At 38.7% G+C, this 22,323-nt stretch overlaps 1 protein-coding gene across 1 annotated transcript in view; it reads right to left on the bottom strand.

Annotated features, from left to right (window-relative positions):
- The window catches only part of ORC5 (origin recognition complex, subunit 5), a gene marked incomplete at its 5' end in the record, with an annotated part of 63,203 nt that overhangs the window by 1,456 nt on the left and 39,424 nt on the right, over positions 1–22,323 (bottom strand). Inside the window, one exon of the mRNA XM_009871410.1 lies at positions 2,163–2,275. Coding sequence (XP_009869712.1) covers positions 2,163–2,275 — 113 coding nt within the window. The remainder of the gene's footprint in view (positions 1–2,162; positions 2,276–22,323) is intronic.

Raw genomic sequence — 22,323 nt, 5'->3', positions numbered from 1 at the left:
ATGTTTTTTTACTCTTTTTCAGAACTAGGTGGCTTTTGTTGTTTTTTAAAATGCAAACTCCATTCTTTGGTTTAAAAAATGCAGCAAAATGAAATTATAATCTGACCAGCTTGAGTAAGGAAAGCATAATTTTTGTCCCCCTCTCTGCACTGTTCAGCCTCCCATTCAGAAATAAGTTAGAATAGCAAGGTGGAGATGGTAACAAGGTTGAAGTATCTGAAGATTTTAGTGACTAACAAGCTTATTTTGGGCCTATTACAGTAACCGAGAAAAAAAGAATCAAGAGATGGGCTGCTTACTTGATGCCTGTTTTGGTTGCCAAAGCAGTTCCTTCTCTGCAAGAAATATAACCTCTCCCATGAGCAGTTAAAAACTACAGGCAGCTACAAGACTACAGCACAGCTAGAAAATTAAACTTCTTAAAGCACAGAAGATCATGCCTTCACGCCATACCTAGGCCCATCAAGACAAGGGGGAAGCTCATTTATCACAGATTCATGAAACCTTCTATTTTGACCATCTTCCTTATGGATTTAACAAAAACTGTGGACTGGAAAAAGTACTTAATAAAAAAGCATAACAAAGGAACAAAGCAAGAAAAAGAAGTGGAAGAAGAGAATAGTAGAACAGGTCAACTTCAAATATCTGTCAGGTCATTTAAATGGCCTTATCTAGGCAGCATATAAAACGCTTTCAAACTACTTGAGGTGTGTGTTTGGGAAACTGTTTCCTCACAATATTCAGGAAAAAACAGTTAGGATACACATACACACACACATCGGACCTAAAGCAAGGGGAGCAAGGCAAAGACTGTACCAAGTACTGAAGTTTGAAGTGATATGTCTCCACCAACTGCTTTCTCTGGCAAGCATGTTCTGCATAGCACAAGTTTTGGTCCCATTTTCTGGCCAGCTCTACCTTCGGGCAACTTTAACGGAGCCAATGAAACTTCTAAGGATGTTAAAGTTGCAAGGAGAGGGCTGTCATTTCAAGTATCTTAATTTCAGGATCCTCAGTCAGCACTGAGTTACTGAACTGGTCACTATTCACTGTAGAAGTTAAAGCAGAGACAAGAACTTGGGGACGTTTGTACACACAATGATCCATGTTGCTGAGCAGATGGTCTGCTGTACAGTGGGAGCATGTTCAGGGCATCTTTAACAAGTGACTTTATTGCTAGGAATAGCAAACAGACACAGGGAGGTCCTGGTAGCATGATCCAGCCAGGTCTGATGCAGCTGAAGTTTCATGCTATGACTGGTCCAAAAGCAAATCGAAATTAGTGTGTCTGGGGGTGTTTACTGATGAGGGTATTGGACACTTAATAGCTCAGGAGAGCAACATGTGCACTGAGGTTATGGGATACAGTTCACGACACAGGTTCCTCTGAAGTCGCACCTTACAGAGGAGAGCTGCCCTCGAGAATGTTTCTCCTCCTTTTTGCCACGTGTCATTTCTGGGCTCTGTAATGGCTAGAGACTCTATCCAAGACCTGCTAATAAGCTGGCTGCAGCAAAAGGTATGAGGTAACGCCGTCAACGTTTCATAAAAATGAGACATAGGCTTGATTGTTGCCTGTGTATTGCACGCATTTCTGTCTGCAATTTATTATCATCTCTCCTGACGGACCTGGAGCTGTTGTCAAGACTCAAAAACGAAATGCTCTGAATGAACAGAGTTGTTGAGGTACTTACATTCACCTATTGAATTAGTTTTGTATCAACTGCAGATCACACAGGATAGACTGTGGAAGAATTCTTATAATCTACGTAGTTTTTATATCGTAAGTACAACAAACACTGTTAAGAACTACGTATCATTTATGCTTCAAATACCATAACATGCTGTTTGGTAGTGACATGGACAGACATTTTGGAGCAGTATTTTCACATGAAGTCCCTGACTTTTATTCAAAACAAAGACAGTGTGTCACTGTAACACATACTGCCACTGTAGCATATTTCTTCTTCAAAACAGGATCGGACTATACTTACCTGAAGTTCAACGCTTCTCATAAAGATGATGACTCATTCACTAATTCTTAGAAAACATCCATAGACTTCTATTCTGGTCTTCAGAGAGCTACAGACTGAGCAAATACTGAGTCTGAAGTCTCTGTCGAGTCAGAACACAGAACAGTAAATAATCTCTAACAGGCTCACCGGGCAATAGCTCTGATGAAGTCCAGGGATACAGTACATTTATACCGTGGTCCATCAAGCTGGTCATTATGGCCAACCATGGATAACAGCTGGAGAGTCACGAGAGAGGTGATCTACAAATGAAAGACATTACTAAATGTTAGCCTTTTTTTTTTTTTCCTAACATGAATAGCAGTGGCCAAATTTTTTAATTTTATTTTTTTTCATTTGGCATAATTTTTATATTTCTCTGGAAAATTGCTCCTACTTCTCAATGATTTTCACGCAGTTCTGCAGTTAGCCAACCCAGGAACAGGGGAAAATTGCTCCTACTTCTCAATGATTTTCATGTAGTTCTGCAGTTAGCCAACCCAGGAACAGATACACATTTTCACCATTACATTTTCAATACAGGCAGTGAGAGACACAGGCTAAACCCTTCATCCTGTGTATGAAGGGTTATCCTGGAGTTCTGATCAGAGAGAAAGACAATGATGAGAGCAGGAATAACAGGCATGAGCTGAACATTTTCCAAATCTCTGCCTGACAACCAGAAGAGACTTTGATTCTCTTTCCTTTATACCCAAAGAGCTCCTCTTGAACTTTCACACTCGAAGATGGATATTCCTGTGCCAGCTCATGCCACATTTTGAACAGATGGATATATTGCTCTACTCCAGATAAAAAAGAATTTGAAGGTTGGAAAAGCAAAGCTGGAAGATTGTGCGCTTAAAAAGAACAGGGCCTGAAAGGAGAGAAATTTGCCTACGAATACAGATATAGTGTCTTGACAGAGCCATTGATTATTTTAAAAAAATAACAATGTATCAGCCTATTTTTCACTATCTTTTTTCCTCCAAACCATGACTGCAGTATCGCTAAAGCAGTCGTGGGATGTCACTGTTGAGTGCAGCCAGTCTGTTCTGACTCAGTGAGGGAAAAACATTGTGGTGATTCCAGTGTCTCCCCACCTCCTCCCAGCTCAGCTCCCAGGGAAAAGAAAGAGGTAAAAGTAGAAAACAAGAAAAAATTTCCCTAGTCTTTGCTATAGATGCCACTGATGACTCAAGGCAACAAGGTTACATTCTATGAAGAATTGGTATGTGACTATAGCTCCACTTTTCAAAAAAAAAAAAAGCAGCCAACCATGACCTACCTCTGTATAATGATAATAGCATAGTAAGGACTTTCTGAAGAATAAATGTATCAGGAAAGACAGTGTTAGTTCAAACCTTCAAGGAAGTACATTGCTATAAAAAGCAGCAGCAAGTTCTTACCAGTATCAATCCATCAAAAAAAAAATCCTAACCCAGTAATAAGCCAAATCTTCTGCTGAAAGTGAACTTGGTCTTCAAACTTGTAACAGTACTTGCAGGAGGTAGGAAAAATAATTGAAGTTTTCCCTTAACTGGACATAATATAAAAAAATGACACCTAACTGTGAAGAACAGAAAAAATTATGGTCTCCAAGAATGAGGCAATTTTTGTAACAGCTTGTGCTTTCTTTTATATGGCGTTAGACCACAATAGTTTGGATGCCATCATTCGGCAAAGTCTTTAGAGCTTGGTTAAGGAATACTGGCCTATCCATATTCACAAAGGCAAATTCCATTTAGTTGATTCAGGTCTATAAATTACATTAAAGAGTACCAAGACTTATAAATTGTTAGCGTTGACAGCCTTTAAGGAAACTGAACTCAAGTTAAGGCAAATGGTTCAAAATCTACTTCATGGACACATCGCTGGATTGGGATCAACCTCCAACTTGTTAGGTATTTTCTTAAAATACTCATGAGTTTGAGAGCACTTTTTTCTACACTCCTCCTTCAACAAAGTCCTTACTGAGTCAGTGAAGAAGCATGCAGTAACCCACTGTAACAATTGTTACCTTACACCTTGCCGCACCATTCCTGGCGAATCACGTCTGCAGCTGGTCTCACCTTCAGAGACCACAGAAAGGAATGGCAGGAGACTCCTAAAAGCTCCCACAAGAAGCACAGCAAAAGCCTGGATAGTTGGGAGTTGGATCCATCTCCATTGTAGGTGGGATGTATATATAAGTGACCTTGTTGCTGCATTACAAACGCCCCAGCGATACTTTAACAACAAATCGTAACCATTTTCTTTTCCACTAACACCAAATACAATGTGTAACTTAAGGTCAGCAACATACAATTCATTACTAAATGCTGACTCAGTAAAACTGAAATAGCATCAGACTACATACAGTTTCATTAATGTTTTTGATTCCAGACATTAACTACAAAGACTTGATATACAATATTACACGGCAAATGAAGCTATTGATCATCAGACTAACACAAGCTTACTTAACTAACTGCAACCTGTTAACTCATTTCTTTCACAAATCTATTTATGTAGCTTAATAAAAATGTCATCACAGGGAAGTAAGTACTGAAACAGTGAGTCCTGATCCTGAGATTGCTTAAAAAGACAGAAGTAGAGAAAACTGCCATTTTCAACTTATGCAGGTAAGAAACAGTTTTATCTTCAAAGGGGCTCAGCAGAGACAAAGAACATATATCCAAAGAGAGGAAATAAGGCCCAGCTCCCCTACAGACAGCCATATGTTATAAGCTGTAATATCTAACTTGTCAATCTTCAGAGGGGAATTCAAAACCGAGTTACAGATGCCTAGCCTGGACATGGAGAAGGGCACAGAATTCCCAAGGACAAATCCAAAAGCCTGCACGCTGAGGGGCAGCTCTGCTTGCATAACTTTCTCAATGGGCTCAGCTAGAATCAAAACCAGCAAGATAGTTCTGTCCCACCAAATTAATGACTTCTTCAAATTTGTTTTCTGCTTAAAAACAACACAGCAGAGCTCTTCTGCTGACGAGTCAGCCACAAAATTGGACAACACACATTTTTTTTCTCAATAAAATGCTTTGTTAGAAGAGATTCGAATGCGATAGATGTGGAATTATCAATTTCCTCAAATATTTTGCACTGAACACACCTCTCTGTACCCAATTAATAAAAATAAAGACTGTTGCCTTCACCAAATGCTTAAGAAGTCTTCCAGGACACAGAAGGTTCAATTTCTTCTGGACATGAGAGGTTTGAGCGTCTCTGCGCTGCACATCTAGCAGTTAACTGGGGTGGGGGTAGTGGAGGAAGGAAGAAAAAGCTTTGCATGGTATGAAAGGAAGATAAAGCTTTGTACGGTATGAAATCATTACCAGATTGAAGTTTCATTCTAACTGCTTCTGGAGCTGGGCTATTTTGCATCAAATTGCATTCCTATAAACAGTCTCTCTCTCTCTCTCTCTCTCTCTTTCTCTGCCTACTTAAGGTATTCACCAGGTAAAGCAGGATACAGTGGAATGAACTGTGTATTTGCAGCAAAATTTTTAAAATCACCAATTTTCCTGTTCTGTAGACTCTTTAAGATCCAAGCGCCACCTACAACTTAAGCACTGAAAAAAATACTACTGCTTCAAAAGTTCAGGTGTCATAAAATTTTGGAAGCAATCTGTTCTTAAACAAAGATACGTTCGAAGTTTGAAACACAGCTGGGAATAACATGAATGTATTGTCAAACTAATTGCACTTCTCCACAAAAAAAAAAAACCTCACAACTTTCCAAAGCTTCTTTTTTTTTCTTTAAATACCATGGGTACAGTGGCTCCATTTCATTATCACAAAAGCTTGGGAAAAAACATCTGGCAAGAACAGACTAAAAACAAGCCAGAAAAACTGTGTGGGTGACATAAGAGAGAATATTTATTGAGAATCTTCTGAACAAAAGAAATTACAGTCGGAAGAAATATTCTAAAGCTATTCATAAAATTAAAATTAGATCTGGTAACGATTAAATACCAGCAAAAGCTAAAAAGCAAATTAATTTTCTACAGGAACAACAAGAAAATCTGAAGACAAGTTACTGATTCAAAAGGTGTGAAGGAACAGGTGTCACTGATACATTTAAAAATAAGACAGGACTGAGCTTTCTTTGAAATGTATCTGTGTGACAAACCTTCTGCTGAACACTTAGATATAACGTGAGAATAACCATAAAAGCATGGCAGAGAGCTGCTGCCAGTAAGAAATGACCACTCAGATTGCTTCTGGAGGAGATTCACTGGTCAAATATGGATATTGAAACCTCTGGGGAAAAAAAAAAAAAGCAACCCACAAGCCATCCTTAAAGGCTGCTTTTTTCCTATCAGCCTGGACTAGCAGATGGGCCTTGCATCATTCCCCAAGCAGGCACAAAGACTGGCTTTGTCAGCAGATGCCTGTGTGGAATCGAGAAGGATTCCAGAAGCAAGGGCTGTCCGCTGAGAAAGGCCAGGCTCTTCGCAAAGACCCCACAAAAAGCCAAAACACATTCACAGAAGTGCAAAACATGAGTAAAATTAGGACCCAAGACACACGGAAACACATGGGTGGTTTGGGTAAACAACGACTGACTATCACAGGAAAGAGTCTGGATAAAATATGTGTCACATCTAAAATCCATAGGATAAAACTGGAGAATGGAGAAAATTATGTTATTAGGAAAAAAGAGGGTAAAAAAAAAAAAAAAGGAAAAAACCCCACGCTGTTTCCTCAGAGATGTGACTGAAATCTCACCAAGTGGTACACTTGAAACTGGACTAGAAAAACATTAATGAAAGACACTAGCAGGAACAATTTCAATCTGGCCGAGACATACTAGATGATCCGTGAGGTATTTCTTTATCTCCACAGTCTATAACCTCCAATTCTCTTGCCCAAGATGCAATGTTAATTGTAACTCTTCAGTCTGGCTTACTCAAACCTATCCAGAAATTAAGAACGTCCGTTGTTCAGTACTATCAGACAGTGGCACTATATTCTTTCACAGTCCTATTGAAATTTATACACACCCTAGTGCTCTGCAGCAGCATCACGGGGCTCTCAAAGCAAACATCTCCCTGCACTTGCTCAAAACCCTCCGCTGCCAAGAGTTAGGTTTATGCACATGCTAAACCCACTGCTACACGAGACAAGCTCAAAAACCAGACGCCATTTAGAAAACACATTTCAGTCAAAATGATTGCTGCAATGGTCTCCTGGAGTTAAATTCAATGACCCTAGTACGAATTATGCAAGTGTAAAAAAAAAAAAAATTCCCGCTCAAAACAATTTCCATCAAAATTATAGCTAGAGTATGCTCAGTAGATCAGCCTTCTCAGGAAAGCTCATACAGAAAGGTAACGACAATATTACCATTATATATATTCAAACCAGCAATTAATTAAAACTGTTTTAATAAAAATTATTAAAAATAAATCAACACTTTCTGAAAGCTTAGATTTTGCCAGTCAGGTTAGAATTCTGAATTATGTTTTGTGCTAGGTTTTTAATGCATGAAAAACTACACCGAAGAGACCCCCCTCCAACACACTTATGGCCTCCCAGAGTGCAGCTACAGCATTCAGTGCTGTGTGTTCAGCTGGACATTTTACCTTCTTCTCAGCTCAAATGAATCCAACACTTTTTTTTTTTTTTTTTGAACTGTCTTATGAACTCAATCAAAATGTTTGTGACATTAGGAGAGCCACCAACAGACAGGGGTACCCCAGCCACAGCCTCGGAGGTGCTCCACAGACACCCTACGCCCCTCACTCGGGCAAACATCAGCAACCCAAGCTGCTTTGCAAACCTTTCTCTTCTAGGAATGCATGCGCTGGGTGTGTTTCTTTGTCCCATATTAGATATTTTCTGCATTTCACTCACATAAATATGACTTCATTATTTTGTGCTGACTCCCCAGGACCTTGTGTGTTATTTCTTTATCTGTAGCAGCATACACCATGCTTCCCAATTTTTAAGTAATTACTCTGTATCTCATCAACGGGTTGACAACGCTTTAGCAGCAGACTTCGTCAGATTGGGTCAAACAGAATTTAACACTAATTACTAACTTGAAGACATAAATGTGTTGACAAATTCCAGATGTGATGGTATTATATTAACTAAATGTTTAATTACTATGGGACAGGGGGTGTGTGGGGAAGGAAATCAACTGACTACATCTGCTACCATTTATCCTTTAAAAAACGATGTTGCTTAGGCTAACAGTTTTTTTTCTTTTATTTTTATACACATTTATGAATTTAGCTCTTACTAGGAGGCCCTCTTGACAGCCTGGCAGGGAAGAAGACTGGTATCACATTTTTGCCTAAGAATTATCATGCAATGTGCCTACTTTCAGTCTTGAGCACAATAAAGAATTCACTGGACTGAGATTAGTCTGTGTCACTGAAGCCATCATGCATACTTTTTCATGAACACACTAAATTTTACCATAAAAACAAGAAGTCGTTTCCCTTCAGCACAACGACTCCCCATAGAAGACTTTCAGAATCTTCCTGATACAGTTAGGAAAACTTACTTCAGTTTCCTAAGCATATTTATACAAGATCTATTTATTTGAATACACTCTTATATTTTAATGGAATCTTTTTGTATTTGTTACTCTGCATATCTGTCTTTGTTGTCTCCTTTGACTTCACTCAAGGCAAATCCGTATGAATTACAGATTTAAACAAGTAACACTTTATGCTTTTTCATAGCTTCATCATATTGGTGGCTCAGCCATTTATTCAGGCAGCTAAAGCTTCCTCTTCCTTCAGTTACTAAAAGACAATTCCATCTCTTTTTAGAAGAAATGTTTATTTAGCCTCAAGTATATGACCTTGAATTTCACACTGTTAAACCCACTCAGTTTGTATCATACTCACCACCTGCAAGGTATTTCTTGCATAACTCTTCACAGCAGAAAAGTTTACTGAGCCCAAGGCATACAACCTTGAAATTTTACACTGCACAACTCTTTCAGTCTCAACTACACAGGTCGTAAGAGTTCTCATGCAGTATTTTCCCCACCGAATAATCAGTGTTGACCACTTCTGTCTTATACCGTCCAGTCTTACTTTTTGTGTCCCTTTCACACTAAGTGTTATTTGACAAAAAGTGTTGCCGATTTCACGGACCTATTCACGGTGTAAGTGTGAATCTTTGCCTTTTTCCTTTCCCCCTCCTCCCCTTTCTGCACTATCCCACCCTCTCCTGTCTTTCCGACCACAGAACACCTTTCTGCACGCTAGCAGCTGCCTTAGTTCTAGCACCTTCTCCTGCAATTGGCTTCCTGTGGCTCTTCTCTTGACTCTGAAGTGAAGAAAATGTATTTTCTTCCTTCAAAAAGACCCTTCCTCACCTTGCCCTAGAATTCACACTTTAGAATCCGCTCTCTTCAATTAGCAGTCTGTCTTCTACGTTTTTTTTGTTCAGAGACTCTGACTAGCTGCAAATCTTGAGTCATCAACACAGCACCCTTTCATCTCTCCTCTGCACTTTCTCATTATCTTTAGTCCTCACATCTTCTCTTCTAAAACCCAACACTCTCAAAAAAAAATCCCACAGTTTTGTTTTTTTTTTAAATGAGGAAACACCCCAGAAAACTAGAGAGGCAATTTAAAAAAGCAAATCCCAGAAGTAGGTAATTTCTTCATGCAAGTTTGTAGTTAAACTGTGACACTTTGCCACTGAAGATTCAGTGTGGTGGTAGAGGGTTGTACAGAGCAACTGGACACATTCGTTGAAGAAAACACAAATACAGGCTGCTAAACGCAAAGAACATCAACTCCACAGAAAGCATTTAAGCCACAGGTAATAAGAAGCTGTAACGTACACCAGACTAAACTCTTTCTCTGCTTGCTGGTCTTACATTTTTCCTGCACATCTAACATTAATCAGAATTAGTCTGACAGTTTTACAAGAAGTTAAACAGTTGGTAAGCCCACTTTCGGTCTGACGTAATGTGGCTTTTATAATGCATTAATCAAAAGTAAAGTGTATCATCTGCTTCTTCTACATCTTACCACTTCAGGTTTCCCCTTTATTCTTCTCTTGAGTATCTGCAAGGGCTCCCTTACCATTAATACTCTGAAGTCTTTAAAAAAAGAAAGGGACAAAAAAAATGATGGAAATTCAGCTTCCCCGACCATCTTCTGGAAAACTACTTGGTATCTCAAAAGCATTTGCACAGATTAGCCAAGCCCACGCATTGTTACAGTAACATCTCTTTTTAACAGCAGTTCAGTAATTTATTCATTTTGGAAATGTTATTAAAAGAATATTTCTAATGAATTTGCTTTCTTTTAATTATTTTTATTCAATACACAAATTAGGAACCCCTCTTTTTTTCTCCCAGCACATTTAGCATTAATCAATTTGCCTAAGGAGGAACAGAAAAATAAAAGGCAATTCACAACAATCTTTGACTCGGGGTACTCCTTGATTTTTTTTTTTAAAGAAAAGTATAAAAAGCTCTAGAGTGATGCATTGATAAATCAGAATTTTTGAGTCAATTCTCTCACTTTGAGGATCAATTAAAGTACTTCATAATGTCCTGAAAGGCATGCTAGAAATTTGCTTAAGGTGGTATTTTCTGAGAGGATCAAATTATCTTCTGCAGCTGAGGACCTATTCAGAAATATTTTCAGAAATTTGTTAAGACTCCTGGAACTGACCACAAGCAACCTGGAACTCATCACGAATTACCACAAATTATCTTGAAACTGATCACAAATTATTTCAATCTTCCAAAAGATGCAAACACAAGGCTCGAACCTGCAATCTGTTGGAGGTGTGTTCATCTAATTTACTCCCTAACAACATGGGAAAGGCACTCCTAAGTAGGAGGACTACAGATACAAGTTACAGACAGGTAATTCGAAAGCATTTGCCATTCTACTTCATACTTGAAAATCAGAGCAAGCAAAGATGGTAACAGATGGTCAAAGAAACACTTGGGGAATGATGTTTACAGTTAATTTGATTACTTAAGTCAGGTAGCTTCATACAGCGGACACCAGACAAAGGCTGGCTAATTTTCAAGGCACAGCCAGCCAACAGAAGCTTCCTTCTGCCATCCTCCGACTCGTTTCTGCATCAGAGCTCTCAGGTTCCAAGTGTTTTGTAGAAGATGAGGAAAGAGACACCAAGAGTGCTTCCCAGAAGCAAACCTTTGTGCAACTGATCAAGCATATAACCTAAAATCCCCAAACCTAGAGAATTTTCACCAGTTTTTGTGTCCTTCATTCACACTTCTGTTCCACAATGGCAGCATTTCTACATACTGCAACACAAGTTCTATCAAGAACTGAAAATGGAAACCTTAAATATACTACCAAGTATTTGTGATACTGATAGGACTTGATACATTTACAGAAGGTCCCTTAATTTTTAATGCTATCACAGTAAAATATAGAACTGTGTACAGTTACTAGTCTTCTACTGTTATATGAAAATTCTGTTTGCAAATATAATTTTGCATTCAAAAATAATTAAAGCAATTAGGTTTTCTAAGCTACTCTAAGGACAAAAATCAGTACTCTGTGTATGTCATGAGCAGAAATAATGCAATTAGAGGAGATTTCTCATAATCAGATGTTTGGGAGTATCTTCTAAGACTGAACTACCTTACTTTCTCCAAGAAAGAAAAAGATTTTCAATGCGTCTTAACTGCAGCCTAAGTTTGGATGGTTATGGTAAGTGTTAAAAGAATACTGATCCCAACCTTGTGTAAAGAAAAAAGATACTAAAACAACCACTCAAGGTATATTTGACCTAAATACTCCTGAAAAACAGAAATCAGATATGTTAACCACAAGGCTAGAGAAATGGTAAAATACACTGCAGTCTGAAGTGGGAATCTGCTCTGAAAAATGACAATTTAAAGATACATTTATTTTGCATCTTGAGATTACTAAACCAAACCTTTACAGAGTCTCCACAGTACCACGCTGCATCCCAACTACTCACGTGAAGCACTGCAGAAGACTGCAATCAACACCATATTCATTGCGACTAGACAAAACTGCACATTTTAATGGTTCTGTAACAGGAATAAATAGTAACAAAAATAAAAACAGAAATAACTCGTATCAATCACTGAAGTATATAAGTGCATCACACTGGTACAGAAGAAAGATCCTTCCCGGTCCAATATGCTGTCTCGTGAGAGGACCAGCAAAGGACGCTTAGGAAAGAGCGTAATAAAATCGTAAGCAAGAGAAATAATTTCCCGATATACATGACTGGGTCCTGGTAATCTTCATTTCAGGAACTTCAGTAATTAGGTATAAAATTGTTCACACTTACGGATCTGACCTGGTGAAACATGACATTTCACGTTGCTCTTGTACTGTCAAGCTGGCGCTAAAGTATTATTGAACGGTGACATTAATGCACCTAATCAACACATCTGAGAAGAAATTTATTATGAGGCTGCACACAAACACCAAGAAATTAGAAACAACAGTACTGCCTACCTCTCAGCAAGAGCTGCATGTATGGGATTGAGTCACACTAGGTTTTATGCCATCAAACGGGAGGGAAAAAGAATTTACTTACTTCCATATAAGACACTAATGAGAATTTGATCTGATACATGATACTGGATTCTGGACAAATCAACAGACAAAATCAAAGCTCTTGCACAACAGCAACTGAGAGGAATGCACTTCCACACAGAATGTTCCCTAAGAAAACCAGGACATATAAACTTAACGTATTCCTGTACCTTTCTTCACAGGTAACCTTAAGTAGGACAGACAAAGCACCAAGGATGAACGCAAGGTGCCAGTTCCAGGTTGGCTGACTGTCTCCACGCAGCAAAAGAGAAGAGAGGACTCGCTTTTCTTAGCAGCAGGAAATGGGGAAATCTGGAATCTCCCCTCCTGGAACATGCCAGGGAACCAAGTATTTGCCCTCAAAGAAAATATTCTGCAAAAAAAACTACAGCATTTTGGTCTTGTCAGGAACAAGAGAAAAGCCAGGATGAAGACTGCCTCTCAGGAAGTCAAATAACCCCTTTATTGGCTTGAAAACCAATGAAACAAACCCTACTGAAACAGCACAAAGCTGATGCTTGAATCCTACAGGGAGAAATTTTGGTTTTATTTTTATTAAATAAAAATCAGTAACTAAAATTTAAGTTTAGGTATGCTACAATAGAGGCTATAGATTTATAATATCCATTTTTGTTAGTCTTACTATGGGAAGTAAAGCTTTCAGTCACCCATGAATTGGTAAGTCATGAAATATTAAAAATTTATGTTCAATGACCCACTAAATATGTTAGATGCAATCACAAAATATATATCTATAAATATCTTTATACTGCTTGCTTAGATGATCCTGTAAAGTGGTCATAACTACCAGTTTTCCATCTTTTATTCAGTTATACTTGGTTTTATCAGATGACAAGCATGAAACATCTGTCAGCATGAAACATCACCTGTCAGTAATTAACTGCAAAGAAAAAAAAATCCTGTTCTTCAGACACAACACTTGTTTTTTTATGCAGTTTCCATCACCCTTTAACGCAGCTGTGAATTTCTGCTACTTATACCATGTATCACTTAACTTTTCTAACCTGGGAAATAAAACCCCAGTTTCTGACACTCAAGTGTTTGCAAAGCACGTGTGTTGGGTAAAAAAAGGCAGCAGCCAACTAAAGTGACCAAAGAAGAGCAAACCAGCGTGCTGGCCCACCCACCAACAACGCTGGTCAGTGAATTTAACTGCACTGCATCTGTAGACAAGTGATATGTGGGAAGGGAATAGTTGGAAGGAGGGAAGAGAGAAATTTTTTATCAATTACTATTACATTTCAAGAAATCCAGAGGGATTGTTCTGCTCTTTGAAGCAGGGACTATGTATGCGTTCCATTTAAATACCTGCAAAAAGGAAGCATTGCTTAGGACCAGCATGCAGCCAATTAGTGTTTCTCCTGCCTTTATGGCATTTAAGGATAATACCATTGAGATAGGTAGAAACTTTCAGTGCCACACCCCCTCCACAGATTCCTAAAAGCATCTTGCTATATACACCAACTCAAATTTTGTGTAGTTAGTAAACACAAACTATATGCCTCCTATGTTATCACAAATCATTTATGGAGCAAGAGTCTAAAATAGTAATGTGCTCCACAAGGTAATTTCCACTTAATTCAGGGATGGATTCAAAGTATCCAAGAACCAACACAAGGCATCCTATTTTAGCTTCAATGGAATACAATGCAATCAAGAAACATAATTCATCAGGTTTCCATGACTAGTTAATATACAATTGTGCTAGTTATGGTATTTTTTGAATAATCTTTGTGTCAAGACTTTTATGTAATATCCAGTAAATATAAATCTAAGTATTTTGAATGTTACAATTATATCACCATAAAAAGACTTAATCCTCCCCAAAGTACTGTACTGATCGCCAGACTCTGAAAAATCCACGTAGGAGATGGAGAGAAAGGTGCAAAAACCCAGGAAAGAAGCAAGCAATCAGTGAAGTCTTTGGATCGCATGGATGAAAGATACGTCACCCTCCTACTAACGGTGCTATTACCTACTTTAGTGAGAAAACACAGGAGAAAAACAGAAGTGAAGAAACAAGAAGCAGTTATGATTTGGTAAAGACACTACAAGAGTCTAATGAAAAGCTACTTGTTATTCTCAGCAACTGAGCTATAACCTGAACAATTTTCCACATCTTGGAGGCCTTTCACATAAGCTTTACACATAATGGGTAACTAGATTTCATGGCTATCTTCTGGAATCTCTTCAGTAAGCAGAAATAGAAATATTACTCAAGTATATCTTAAAATGTCCACTGCAGAAGCTGCATTGAAGTCAATCAATGTTAAAAAAATTGTATTAAAGAACCAACTGATCAGGAAGCACTATCAATCCACTATTACTCAGTGAGAGAAGCTCAAGTAGCAGAGACCAAAACGTTGTCTAGGGTATGTTCTGCTTGAAAACACTTAGCTCGGAGGCCTTTCCCTCTCTGCCACTGAAGCCTCAGACCTGCTTTTCAGAAAGTTCACAACACATCTTGTCCAAGATGACACATTAAAACCAGAACACAGCGTCGTGGTTTGAGCCCATCCACCTGGCAACAAGGGACCATGCAGCTGCTTGCTCACTCCTACCCCATCTCTCCTCTTTGGGATAGGGAAGAGAAAGTTCAACAAAAGGACTGAGGATTGAAATTAAGGACAAGGAGGGCTCACTCACCACTTATGGTCACAGGTGAAAACCAGAACATACTTCAGGAGAAAATGTCAATTTAATTTAGGAAACACAACCACCACCAGTTAACCAATCAGTTACCCATGTGAGTCCTTCCCACATGGTGCCCAAAACAGCATGTTTTGCACACAATCCTGGTCCTTCACAGGCTGCTGCATCCTGGGTCATTCACCACTGTTAACCTCCTCAGTCTGCAGGGGCTCATCCTGCCACCTCACCACTGGCCTCAATGAAACCTCTGCTCCTGTGCCCTTCTCAGCCTCCCTCCTCACTGACCTTGGTGACCACATGGCTGCTCCTCTCACCACTTCCTCCTCCAGAAAGCTCCCAACACAAAGGAACTGAAGCTGCCCAGGGGGTTTCCCCTCTTAAATACATCGATGGCGGAGGCATTGAGTGGCCATGGCCAGAGGTGAGTCCGACTGTTACCTAGACTGGGGGAGGCTTTGGAAATTTTGCACAGGAGCCACCTCCACAGACTGTGGCACTACCAAAAAACCTTGCCAGACACAAACCAAACATACACAGGCAAGGTGATTTCTGCCAGGAGTTAGTTACTGCTTCAGGACATCCAGACTATTCCTCTGTGGTGCCTGGCAGCCTGCACCCTCTTAACGGCTGTATTCAATTTTACTACTAGAAGTAACACTCTAGAAAAGCAGCAGTGCAGATCTCCTCCAACTTAACCAGTGTTCAAAACTAAACTCCCAAAGCCAACTCTGTCCTTGCACACTGTGTCCTGTGGAAGCACTATGTACCATTAAAACTTGACTGATTTTATCCGGAACACGTATCAAGACTTTGTCATCTCAAGAATACTTTTAAGACCCTAACTTCAGGAACTAGGTTTCTAAGACACAATTTTGCACACATACACATTAAAAAATAAATAAATTCAAAAACTAAACACAGAAAAAATGTTCTACAAAGACTTTTCTGTCTAAAACTGTTCTCAATTTATTTTATAAGAGAAATTGTGCATTATGAATGCTACCATGGTAACAACTCACTTTATTGAACAAGAGAGAAAATAATTATCTCAAACCTGCATATCATGCAAGTACATGTAGTAAATTTAGTGCTGCCCTTTTTCCCCTTGCTATTTTTCTTCTTCTAAAGAGAAACAGATTTTGAATTTATACCTTATAGCAGGCCAGGCATCATTTTGCTTGTCCCTCCCACTTCTTTGTATATTTTACACCTCTTGGGTGCATGATGTGAAGGACCCAGTTACTTACAAAGAGAAAAAGGGATTAATGAATCAGAAATGCTCTTCCCCCTCCTGAGTTAAGTACAGAAGACTCCTATGTAAATGCTTCACGCATTTAAAAAAAATGAAGCCCTAAGGCAAGCACAGCACATGCTTAGTATTCACTCAGTATACTTAAACAGGAACCCCTTACATTTATAGTAAACCAAAAGTTGTTCATCTCCAAACATAAATTAACTCTGATTTTACTATTCTGTTCAAATATTCTTTGTGATATTATGTTTGTAAACATATTGTTATATTTTATCTACAAGGGGCTGTAATATTTTCAGAAGAACTGCATGGATTTAGCCATACAAATCCAATTAATCTCAACAGAAGTTGTATGGCTAAATCCCTGTGCTCGGCTTTGACATTTTAGAAGCAGTGGGGGAGGTTTTCCAAGTAGTGAATATATATTATACAAAACTCAATTTTCTCAAAGAGAAATAAAAGAGCATGTAGATACTTGCAGATATTAACAAACATATTTATGTGACTCTGTCAAGAAAATCACATTCCTAGCAAAGCATGCAACGATTTCTATAAAACTCTATTTTACAAAAAGTAACAGTATTATCCTGCATTCTGTGAGATAAAACCAATCACACGTACATATTAGTTGCATAAATTATTCTTATTTTACCTCCAGTTTTGATATTTTTAATTCATTTGCAGTGTATCTGCCTCTCTGATAGAAAAGGTTAAAGAATTAATTTCATCTTCTGTTCACAATTAGAGGACAGGCAAAAGTGTTTGGGATACATAAAATTCCTGCTTTTACAAGGTAACTTTAAAGAAGTGACTTGGAAGTGGTATTTAACAAGATGATCCTTTTTTGCCACAGATCGTCATTTTCTGGAGGGGTTTGCTTACAACCCAAAACAAAGCATAGAAACAAAACTACTCTTATCCAACTTCAGTAACAAAGGATGCAGCTAATTTTGTCTATTCCTTGGTAGATTTCTTCAGTTACTAGGAAGAATTTACATTCATACACACACACAATACAGGCTGTGCAAAATCTTAATTCAGCATGCTGTCTTCACGCAGCCAGAACTCTCTAAACCATCCAAATACAACTTATCTTGATACAGAATGTTTTCTGTAAATAGACTGTAACAGTATGTCTTTCATTAATACACACACACACACAGAGTACTAAATATATTTAATATCTCTCTATTAAGTTCTTGGAGAATAAAAAAATAATTCCAGTAGCTAAACTGGTAAAACCTACAATTCCATACAAAAAAAGGTTACTCTCAGTTGCCTTCTCTCTTTCCGCAAAGCCCTCAACAACCAATACCAGAATTTCACTTCATAAATATCCACTAGTGGCTTTCCATCTTAAGAAACATAAAAACAAAATCACTAGAGATGTGTGTTTCCCATACAGCAGTGGAACAGCTGAATATCAAGAGTGTTGTAACTGTAGAAGAGATACAAATAATGTTTCATTTTACTATAAATTTAGGTTTTGCCTTTCTTCTGTAGGGACACTTTTTTTCCCCAGTTCAAGCATAAGTCACGCAGCAACAGCGGAGTCTTTGTGGAGGTTTTTTTTATTTCTTTGGTGTTCTTTTGTTTTGTTTTGCTTGTTTGTTTTTAAGAAGAAAAAGTAAGTGATCATTTGCAAATTAGCTGGGTATATGAACTATTCAACAAGTAACTAAACGATAAGGACAAAAGCCATCATGCTGTAGTTTGCTACTTGCAAAGTTTTATCTAAAACTTGTTATATTTCAAATTAATCACAATATGCAAGTACCGTATCCTCAGAGAGAGAACAATAATCATACTTTTTGCCTGAAATGGATGATAAAACTGCTACTTCATAAAAAAACTAGTGCCAATAGAAGTAAAAACATTGCTATAAAACTATAAAGCAACATTTTTCTGCAGCGGTATGTTCCAAAAGACTTATAACCTGACTTAAAACAAGTTTATGAAAGCATTAGCATGTTACAAAACACACACATCATCAATTGAGACAGCATCTGAAAGAGCAGCCTCTCTGGCCAGAAGCTCTCCACAAAGCCTACTTTGAATTTTGCTTTATACAAAAGCTCTAAATTCTGGGGTACTGAACTTCAGTATATTAAAAATGCTTAACATGATTAAACATAAGTGATACAATGTTTAATATTTACATAGACTTAAATAAGAAATTGGTTTGTGAGGAAGACTTTTATTCACTAACCCTTCCCAATGCAAAAATCTCAAACACCCCTCTGTTGATCTCTCTTATGAGCTCAGCTACTTCTATCCCCCTCACAACCCGGAACTGCAGAATGGTTGTGGTTGGAAGGGAACTCCAGAGGTCACTTGGTCCAACCTTCCTGCTCAAGCAAAGCCACCTAGACCAGGATGTCGAGGACCAGGTCTAAATGGCTTCTGAATATCCCCAAGGATGGACACTACACCACCGCTCCAGATAAACTGTGCCAGTGCTTGGTCATCCTCACCTCGGTCTTTTGATGTTTAGATGGAACCTCCTGTGCTTCCACTTGTGCCCACTGCTTCTGCTCCTGTCTCTGGGCATCACTGGAAAGAGCCTGGCACTGTTCCCTCTGCAACCTCCCTTCAGGTGTTTACACACATTGATGAGGTTCCCCTGAGTCTTCTCTTTGCCAGCCTGAACAGTCCCAGCTCCCTCAGTCCTTCCTCACAGGAGAGATGCTCCAATCCCTTCACCATCTTTGTGGCCTTCCAGTAGGACTCTCTACAGTACGTCCATATCTCTCTTGTGCTGGGGAGCCCAGAACTGGACACAATACTCCAGCTGTCATACTCACCAGTGCTGAACAGAGAAGCAACTCCTTACAGTTGCTCATTACAGCCCCTCACACTCCATGCATATTTTGCTCAGCAGAAGTACCTGGGTCTTGGTTAGGTCCTTGCTGAACTGCCAGCACAAGGCTGAAAAAAAAAAACAGTCTGTGTGTGTGCTAAAGGGTTTCGTGAAGAGAGTGTATGAATGTGATGCCAATTTTCATTAGATTTCTAAGTCTGAATATTTTTGAAACTTAGGCCTCTCTGACAATTTCAGTCAGAGCTAAATAAGCTAAAAAGAGGTGTGAAGGATATAAACAGGGTGAAAGAACTGACAGACACAAGACTGAGCCTGTTTCTTTGGAAATCAAGCTACAAGATACTCGAGAAATGAAGCAGCACTTTGAAAAGCGGACACTGTATTAGGTACACAGTAAAGATCATCAGGTTCAAACATGCCAAGTCCTTGAGTACAGCAACCTTATCAGTTATCCTCAACACTATGCCGCACTTCCACGCCTTAGACAAAACATCTGGATGTGGAGAAATGTACAGCTCAGTAACTAAACACTGACACATTTATCCCTTATTTCAAGTTTGGTTTGTAGGGGTTTTTTTTGTTTGTTTCTGTTTCTTAGGATATAAATCAAATCCCTCTTTAAAAGAAAGAATAAAATCTAGAAAGCTGAAATAAGCATGAGATACCCATGTATCCTCATCTGATCAAACATTTCTTGGTGGTCTACTCTAACAGTAGCTTTAACTTAGGCAGAATCATCTGTTTCACAAAAAACTGTTAGTTATTAATTCAGAAATGTAACTTCATTCAGCTGACTAATAAAATGATACCTCCCTAAGATCTTTCAGAGGACAGCCATCATCATTACCTGGGTTGAGGACTTACCTTTCAGTCTCTAAATGCTTACTTTGTCCAAGTGACAAGACTCTCGAACTTCTGCCTGAGCACAATCCACACAAAAAACTCTTGTCTCCCTGCTTTTAGGCTGGCTCATCACCAGCCAGAGCCTGATTTACAGTTCCCAGTGGCAGAATGCAGCCTATTCAAAACAGCATGATTAATTTAACTAAAAAGAAAACCACAAGCAGAGAGAAATGGATTAAAAAAACCAACAAAACCCTACATACATATGGTCTTATCCGAGACTTGTTAACATTCCACTTTTTTCAGCCACAGGGTGAAGCACTTGCCTGTCCTGCCAGTGCAACTGCTGCCTCTGACACTATAACCTGAATCCTTCCTCTTCTCCGACACAACCCAAGGCTGAATTCAGGTATTGTTCCTCCCAATACAAAGCAACTGAAAGAAAGCCACTGCCAGATTCCCAGAAAGCTGGGGAAAAGCTTAACTGCATTTAACCCTTCGGGCTCCCTGGAACCAGCCACACAACATCCTCTGGTGCCAGGGACAGACACACACAGCACCACTAATTCCCACGTTCTTCCCAACTGGTAAATGCTGTATTTGAGAATGCCACCGGGCTACAAGCTCAGAGCATGGAAATGCTGCTGCGAAACAGGAGAATTTGATTTTCTTCAATGCGATCAGGTGTTACAATTCTCCTGTAAAGATCTACTGGTAGGGCTACAGACACAATGTGGTATTAACAACTATCCACTTCCTGCATTTTTCTCCCCAACAAATAAAATGTATTCAACTTTCAAAAATTGTTCCCCAGGTTCTCTCTAAGAGGAGAATCCAATAATGTAATGGACTGACAGGAAGGCAGCTGTGCCCAAAACTACACTTTTTACCATTTTAGTTATGTGACCTTTCACAATAAATATAAACGGCTTTGTTCCCTGTGCTCAGAATGGAAAGTAAAGATAGTCACAGAGATGCTATGTTTATGGTTGTCCAGCTTACCACAGCTGCAACTCGGTATTTAGAGCTTACAAAGAAAAAGCTGAGATAATGGGGGGGGAAGTATCTCAAATACTGATGAAAGTGACCAAAAAATCTTATTTAACCAAGACGTTAGGTCTCTATTTGGAAGAAAAACACTAGTGACTTACACTGGGTTATGCAAATATCCAACATAACCAAAGCTCCCAGTGACCCAAATGAAACTATCACTAAGTCAGCTGCCCAGTAAAGTTGTAGCCCAAACATTAGGATTTATCACAGCTGCATTTTTATCTGAAGCATTAGGTCTGTCATCTCAAATCCAACAAAGAATTAAAGAATTTCAGAAAAAGATGGCCTTTTCAACACAAATTAAACACCTTTCTAGACGAATACTCAAATGTTTGCTTGCCTTCTACAGCTTAACACTAAGTTGCATTTTTATAAACATATATTTAGTAAGTATTATCAATATGCCATCCTCTTCCCTTGAATTTTTACTGTAGATTCCTACAGTGATCAGAGCATCCTGGCCTATGAAACACTTACAGTGCTGATCAGGTCAATGCCCCAGCATCATTTTACACAATGGACTCAACTATCGTTACATATTAATCAATCTAGAAGAAACAATTAAAAGAATTATTTTAAAGTATTACAAAAAAAACTAAGATAGATGCTTGGCACATCTATTCAGAAGCTCTAAATTGTCACTTTCCAAATGTCTTCGTTTATAAGCTGTGGGTAACATAAAGATGCCTGTCCCCTGTCAATGATTTTGACCACAGAATATCCCTACACTAAGGATGTGTCTTGCACGTCTGTGCCTGAGCACATGGCTGGAGCATACAGTTCGTGTCCCTGTTTCTCCAGAACAGAGCTTGTTCGTTCTGACATCACAAAACAAATAAACATTTAAAAACATAAATGAAAAAAACGAGATGAAAAAATATATCAGCAAACTTTTATGCTCCTCCAATCCCTGCCTCCTCCTATTTAAAATGTATTCGGATTTAACATCAAAATGAGTAGCTTTTCTCTTCCTACCTAGGCAAATCCAGTTAAAGTATTACGAAGATGACAGTGACTGACAGTTACACGATGACACACTTGACACACATCACATCTGCCAATACTTACTTTTTTCCTCATTCATGTAGGGTTTTGGATTTTCTTTCTTTTCCAGAGAACATGGTATTTATT

The sequence above is a fragment of the Apaloderma vittatum genome, unplaced genomic scaffold, assembly GCF_000703405.1.
Source record: "Apaloderma vittatum isolate BGI_N311 unplaced genomic scaffold, ASM70340v1 scaffold17886, whole genome shotgun sequence".
NCBI lineage: Eukaryota > Metazoa > Chordata > Aves > Trogoniformes > Trogonidae > Apaloderma > Apaloderma vittatum.
The sequence above is the reverse complement of the archived record's forward strand: the minus strand, read 5'-3'. Positions and strand labels throughout refer to the sequence as shown.